At 36.8% G+C, this 7,252-nt stretch overlaps 1 protein-coding gene across 1 annotated transcript; it reads left to right on the forward strand.

Annotated features, from left to right (window-relative positions):
• The first annotated feature begins 656 nt into the window (after positions 1-656).
• Positions 657-5,015, forward strand: LOC121767013 (protein GFS12-like). Its single transcript, XM_042163230.1, has 6 exons — positions 657-687; positions 896-1,163; positions 1,253-1,364; positions 1,615-2,133; positions 4,361-4,641; positions 4,716-5,015. Exons 1-6 carry the CDS (start codon positions 657-659, stop codon positions 4,996-4,998), a joined length of 1,494 nt encoding a protein of 497 aa, XP_042019164.1. The 3' UTR covers positions 4,999-5,015.
• Positions 5,016-7,252: the final 2,237 nt, after the last annotated feature.

The raw sequence follows: 7,252 nt of genomic DNA on the forward strand, positions 1-7,252 counted from the left end.
TAAATACTCCTCCTATGACTAAGAGGCCATCCTCTAAAAAGGCCACAACATAAGTAGTTGAACTAAACTTCATTTCTGAACACCGCAAAAGTACAGAGCAAAGCCTTATCTATAACACCTAGATAAAAGACTCCAACTTCAATAAAACTAAAAGCTAAATACTACTATTTAACTCTAGGATATAAGCTTATCTCTAACAAACTAATAGTAACAATTACATAAGTAATGCTATCTCCGCTAGCTCGGGTTTTAAGAAATGTAAAGAAAAGTGATTGGATAAAATTACTAGAATGTGGGTCATACTTTTATATATTAGTTTTATAATTAAATATGAGTTGAATGTGGAGTCCATTTACCAAATTTAGTTAAAGATAAATGAGACGTGTATTTGTGGACTGACCGAAAAAGAAATATGAGACAAGTAATTGTGGACAGAAGGAGTACTTGATTTCCTTCTTTTGCATGAATTAGATTCATTGTCAGGGGTTTTGAAGGCTGGATGTAGAAGGTCTTAATCTTATTATTGTCATTGTCTTAAATTAAGAATCTTATTATTGTCTCAATCTTATTATTATCACTGAATCTTGTACTCCCTCCCTCCCATTAAAATAGAGACATTTGGAATGGCACGGATTTTAATGCATAATTGGTAAAGTATGAGAGAGATAGAAAGGAAAAGTTATTGGAGTATGTTAGTGAAGAATGGGATCCACCTCATAAGAGAGAGAGAAGTTACCAAAAATAGAAGTGGATAGGACGGACCAAAATGGAAAGAGTGTCTATTTTTATGGGATGGATGGAGTATTTGAGTTATTCAACAAATTTTTCATAATCATAACATGATATCAGTCCAGCAGATCCAGTTTATGACCTGTGCCATTGCTCTCTGTATTAGTGGTAGGTATTGAAAGTTTAGCATTTTCAAACAATGTGCCTACTGATTACTTTGTTTGGCAGAATGCTACCAAGTGTCTTATCAGAGTTTTCCAGCAGATTGGCCCAGATTCAACTGCATTGTATGTTCTGCCAAAACTAAAGGAGTTATTCGACGAGTTTGCTTTTTCTCAGAAGAACACATATTCTGTTAATTTGACTGGGAACATGTCAGGGTCTAAAGTGAAAGTGGGTGAGGAAGATTGCATTGAAAACCGAATGGACTTGGTGTGAGTCTCTGTCTCCTTCTAATAAATTGTTGATTAAAGATGCCGATGCGTAAGCTTAGATACAAGTATAAGAAAGTGACTCTCGGCAGGTTACTTTTATATCCTCAATTTGCTTCTCTACTTGGAATAGAGAGACTCCGCCAGTGCTGTGCTACATGGTTGCTCATTGAGCAGTTCCTTTTACGACATCATAATTGGAGGGTATGATATTTTTTTCTTACTACTTTTGTTCGTATACTATAATATAATCTAAATTTTTTAGCCATTGCCCGAAAATACTGTGTGCCCAAGCTGAAGAGGGAATTTTAACTTATAGTAATCTATTTGTTCAAAGTAGAGCAACTAACCACTAAACCAGTATGGTAATTCTTCAACAAACAGTGCCAGATTTTGAATAACTAATGCTACTAAATCAACTTCAGTTATTTGTACTTAGACCTTTGTATTTCAGTGGGAATGTGCAGGGGATTCCTATCGAAGTGTTCCAGATATCCCAAGTGGTAGAAGACTCTCTCAGAAGGGCTCAGCATCTGAAAATACATCTGCTAAACTCTTACTCAATGGGGTTGGATGGTCAAGACCACAATCACATGGTAAAAAGAGTACCAAAACCATCACACCGAGTAAAAGTATGTATGAGTTGTACCAGAATCCGGCTGAGACGATTGGAACAACTTCAAGTTTAGGAGTGCAGGAACCTTGGTATTGGTTTCCTAGTCCTGCATCTAATTGGAATGGGCTTGATTTTGCAACTCGTGCTGGAGGTCTGAAGGTTGAACTTCCATGGAAAATCAGAGCATCTATCGTACAATCTGTTCGTGCACATCATGGAGCTCTGAGATCTTTTGTTGTTTGTCAGAATGAGTATAATGTTTTCACAGTAGGAGTTGGGCCAGGATTCAAGGGAAATATTCAGAAGTGGGATTTGTCAAGGGTGGACTGCATGTCAAGCTATAATGGTCATGATGAGGTTTGTGTCAGTGATACCGATATGCATCTTAATAGTTTATTAGTTTTTCAGCTGTCATTAGTTTGTTAAAGATAAGTTTATCTCTTAGAGCTTTATTTGGATTAGGAGTCTTTGTTTGATTAGGAGTCTAGTATATATCTTTATAGTTTTATTGAAGTTGAACTCTTTTATAGAGTCTCTACAATATGGCTTTGCTCAGAATTAAAGTTTGGTTCAACTATTTTTGCTGTGGCTTTTTCGGAGGATGGTCTCTTAGTCACAGGAGGAGTATTTAACCTTTACTATATTGATCTTATTTTTTTCGTTCCATGTCTTCTTCCTTGTTATCGTGTCACTTGTACAACATGCTTCGTATGATGAGATATTAGTGAATGCTTATGGTAAGCCCACCAATCACTCTGTGTCAAATGGTGTGGTGAACATACCTTGCGGGAGGGAGTATGTAGTATGTACCTTGCATGAGGTAGAACATTGACGGATCAGAGAAGGCGATTGAGGATCTGTACGCAGACGTGCGGGGAGACATCCAGATGGTGCTCACTATATGCAAGCGCATGCAGTGGCACCTTGCCACATGGTCTAACCATCCGCCCCACCATTGCTTGCGAAAGTAGCCCCTGCCCATGTCTTTTCCTATAGAGATTTCAACTTACAATGCAAAAAGTGAACTAGCCACTCTGTTGCAGTCATGCCCTCCGCCACCGCCACCACTACCACCTCAGCGCAGGAAATTCCATTACTTGTGGTTCAATCTCCTGACATTGCGCTAGCACCCCTGCAGTCCAACCCTCCTCAACCACCACCACCACAATTTGGGACAACACCTTAGATCTTGTCGCCACAGCCTGCCGCAATCGTGGTTAGTTTTGGTGCAATTGTGCCTCACTGTGCCACAACCACTACCCCAACCATAGACATTGTCGCTACCTCCATTCTATCCATTGTCTTCCATCCAACTGCCCACGCCCAAGGGGCTTTGGCTCATTGTGCAGTTTTTGTTCCTTGCTCTTTTGAAGTTTCTTTGGATATAAACATTGATTCATGCTACCAAGCATGAGCCTCTTCGGTCAGTTTTCACTGCAGCCTTGAGGCAAGGCTGTTTCGACAACAGGAGTAATGATACTGATATGAATCTTACTAATTTATGAGTTATTTAGATGCCATTAATTTTTATGCTAAGTTTATCACTTAGACATTTTTTTTGTTTTCGCGTCTTTGTTTGACAAGGAGCCTAGTATTTATCTTTTAGAGTTTTATTCAAGTTGCAATCTTTTATAGTCTTACAAGGCTTTGTTCCCTAGTTTTGCATTATTCAGAAATAAGGTTTGGTTCAGCTATTTTTTTGTGGCCTTTTCGAGGAGTATATATCTTTTATTATATTATTTGTTTATATTTCGTTCAACCTCTTCTTCGTTGTTATCATATCAATTTTGCGATGTGCTATTAGAAATGGGCCACTCACCCCTTAAAAGGCCTTATAAGGGAGAGGGTTATCCATACTTATATACAGGAGCTAGGATCGTTACCAAGTCGATAAGGGACAAGATATTAGGAATTTTAACAGTTACTTTTTTGTGTTATAACTTGATATCTAGACAACAACTAAGAGGTCAACCATTATGCAACATGAATGCAGCATTAACTTCTTCAATCTGTGTATTCACAAGTTTCCCTTTCTACTTTCTTTTCCTTATTCAAGCCTTTAAAATAAATAACCTGAAATCTGTAGTGTAAATTATTTTGAAGTAAACACAACCAATCCCTAAACCCTGAACTATTGAAAATTCGCATCCTTTCCACAGTAACCGGTTTATAAAAGACAATTGAACTACATGCTCCCAGATTCCATCTAGTTCCAATTTTCTCTGCCTGGATGAGATATGGTGTGTGCATTTTCTGTTTATCCTGCTTCCTTTTTCCAGATGATTTTGTTGTCAAATTATGTGTAAAATTGCCATATGTCTATTTTGGATTGCATTGTCGTTTACCTGTAGAGTTAATATTAACTATTCTTGGTAGGATATGTTCTTTGTTGTGAATTTTGCTTAAGATTCTACACATTATTTAATGCATAATGGTTGGAATGATGGTTGATATTTGCATGGACTGTTACAGAGTTGCTTCATCTAATAAACTCCTTTAGCTTTGGTGACCCATGTGAATCCTAAAAAGACACTTGCTAGCTGGAAATTCTTATGCCTCTGTTACTGCCTGATTCCTTTGACAGGTTGTAAATGACATTTTTGATTTGGCATCCTCTGGACGTGTAGCTTCTTGTGATGGAATAGTGCATATATGGAATGGACAGACTGGAAGACTGATTTCCATGTTCTCTGAACGGTCTTTGGCATCCTCGACACAATTGGCAGAAAGATATGAAGATAACATGCTTCATTTTAATCCATTACCAATGCTAAGTAGTGCTTTTCACGGGAATTCTTACACTACTATGGACTTTCTGGGGTTCTGTGATAGACTTATTGTGGGTACTGGAAATGGATCTCTAAGGTACTTGAATAATTTGACCACAAATTCACGTTGTATCCACCACATTCTTATCTAATTGACTATTTTGGGCACAGATTCATTGATGTCAATCAAGGTCAGAAACTTCATCTATGGAGGAGTGAATCTGTTGATTCTGGTTTCCCTCCCCTTATATCATCCATTTGCTCGTCTAGCTCTAATAGAATGTCTCCCGAGGAAAGTATGGCATTTTCGTCGTGGATTGCGGCTGCGTCCAGCACTGGGCAATGTAGGTTGTTTGACTTGAGAAGTGGAAAGATTATTTCTTCATGGCAGGCTCATGATGGATATGTGACAGAGGTATGGACTGGTATGAGTATCCAAATGCTTAAAAGATAATAGTGTTTTGACATGAGATTTTGAATTGTTGCAGTTGGCTGCAACTGCAGATTATCAGCTTGTTTCTAGTTCTCGAATATGGGATTTGTGAAGGTAATCCTTGAGCTTAAGTAATTGTGTTGCTTACAGTAAGATGTTTTTTGCTTAGGGGTATAGCTAATGTATGTTGATAGGAATTGGAGCGCGGAACAGAGAGTAAAACTCTCTGGTCGGAACATAAAATTTCTGGCAGCACTGCGCATTTCATTTGAAATTCACCGTAAATTCATCCAATGCCCAAAAAGGCTGAAACTTTTACACGACTCAGAAGGCACTTCATATATTCATATAGTTCAAGAATCACATCAAACGGAGGTCATTTGGTTGGTCAAACAGAATACGAAACTTTCTTGGCGAGAACACAAGTTTCTGGCAGAATTGTGCAGTCAACTTTAAAAATTTATTAAAAATTCATTTTTAGACCAAATGGGCTGAAATTCACACGAGACACAGAAAACACCTTGAAATTCACTCAGTAAAAATTTCATATCAAACTTCGATCGTTTGATAGGTCAATCACACATCAGAAGCCACTGTTCGAACGTCACAGATTTCAGGCTCATAATTTCGAATTTAGGGTTTCTTCTTCAATCAAACAAATACCAATTTTTCATGCTTATAACACACAATCATGCTTAAAAGTTCCTCATAATCATGTTTGCATATAAACCCACATCATTCACCAAAGATTCAAATCAAACTTCACATAAACTTAATCAAAAACGCATAACTATCAAAGTTCTCATGCAATCACACTTTCCCACCGATTCATTTTGCGATCTATCAATCCTACACCCTCTATATACATGTAGGATTAAAGATTAAAGTTTCAATGAAGGAGATGAGAAGAAAACTTAGTTATACCTTCTTGAATCAAGAAAACGAACGGTAGAAACAAGAATGGAGGCGATTCATCGGAGACTCTTGAAAATAAACTCCAACGGATGCAAGAACAAGGATGAATGGAGGATTTTTGGAGAGAATATGGAGAGGGAGAGGAGAGGCACGAAATTTATGAGGGAGATGGGGGCTAGGGTTTAGTTTAGGTGAATATATAGTCCTAGGTTTAATCCCATTAATTAATTAATTAATTGTGGAGGAATAAAATAGAGGCCAATAAATAAAATCCCACAATTAAAAGGAAGGCAAGTATTTCAAAAATTATGGCTAGAAATTCAATAAGGAATTTATTTGGTATTTACTTGGAGAGAAATAGATTCACAATTTAGGAAATAAAACGATGAATATTACATAAACAAGAGAACAAAATAAATTAAATCTCCAAGTAGGAAATAATGAGGGAGGGGCAAAAATCTTGATGGTGTGCACAAGGAAATTATTTAAATCCTCAATTAAATAGAATATGATTTAAATTTGGTAATTTCTTTATAGGAAAAGACTCCCACAAAATAGGCAACAATTAAATAAGTTTTTCACAAGGAAGTTAAGCCAAAAACATGTGGGATGGAGACACAATAGAAGGAAAATATTCACATCCCCAATTAATTTGGCTTAGGTATTAATTTGATATTGAATAAAAGGAATTCTACAAAATAGGAAACAAATATATTCTCCTCTACAAATAGGGAGGCCGAAAATTGGCTTAATTAGCCACAAGGAAATAATTCAACTCTTAATTCAATTGGGGTGAGGGAAATAAAATGTGGCAAGATTTAATTGGATTTAATTTGGATGAATATATCAAAACAATTAATTAAATCCAAGAAAGAATAAAATTCTCATTAATTGGAGGGGCCGACAATAGCCACTTTTTTTGGCTAGAACAAGATGCATGATTTTATTTAATTTGACTCCCCACATTGGATAATATAAATAACACTTCATTCCAAATCACTCATGACAATTTATTCCACATAGTCAACTCAATCAAGTAGCAATAAATAAATTTCATAAATGAAATTTCCAATCGACATATTAAAATAAAAGTCGAAAAAAAAAATTTGGGATGTTACATCCTTCCCCTCTTAACAGATATTTCGTCCCGAAATTTTGACCTTCTAACATAAACAATTCAGGGTATTTTTCTTTCGTTCTATCTTCTATCTCCCACGTGGCTTCCTTGGGACCATAGTGTTTCCACAACACTTTCACGGATGCTATCGACTTGTTTCGCAACTCTTGCACCTTCCGATTTAGGATTGCCTCGGGCCTTTACTCGTAGTTCATGTCGGGGATCAGGATCACTTTCTCTTGA

The sequence above is a fragment of the Salvia splendens genome, chromosome 15, assembly GCF_004379255.2.
Source record: "Salvia splendens isolate huo1 chromosome 15, SspV2, whole genome shotgun sequence".
In the NCBI taxonomy this organism is placed as follows: Eukaryota; Viridiplantae; Streptophyta; class Magnoliopsida; order Lamiales; family Lamiaceae; genus Salvia; species Salvia splendens.

Bases quoted from the DNA above. Each gene is read 5' to 3' on its own strand.
- LOC121767013 (XM_042163230.1), top strand. From the start codon at position 657: ATGAGAGAGATAGAAAGGAAAAGTTATTGGA. The intron at 1,365-1,614 runs GTATGATATTTT...TTTGTATTTCAG, and splicing joins TACGACATCATAATTGGAGG to TGGGAATGTGCAGGGGATTC. The intron at 4,642-4,715 runs GTACTTGAATAA...TTTTGGGCACAG, and splicing joins ACTGGAAATGGATCTCTAAG to ATTCATTGATGTCAATCAAG.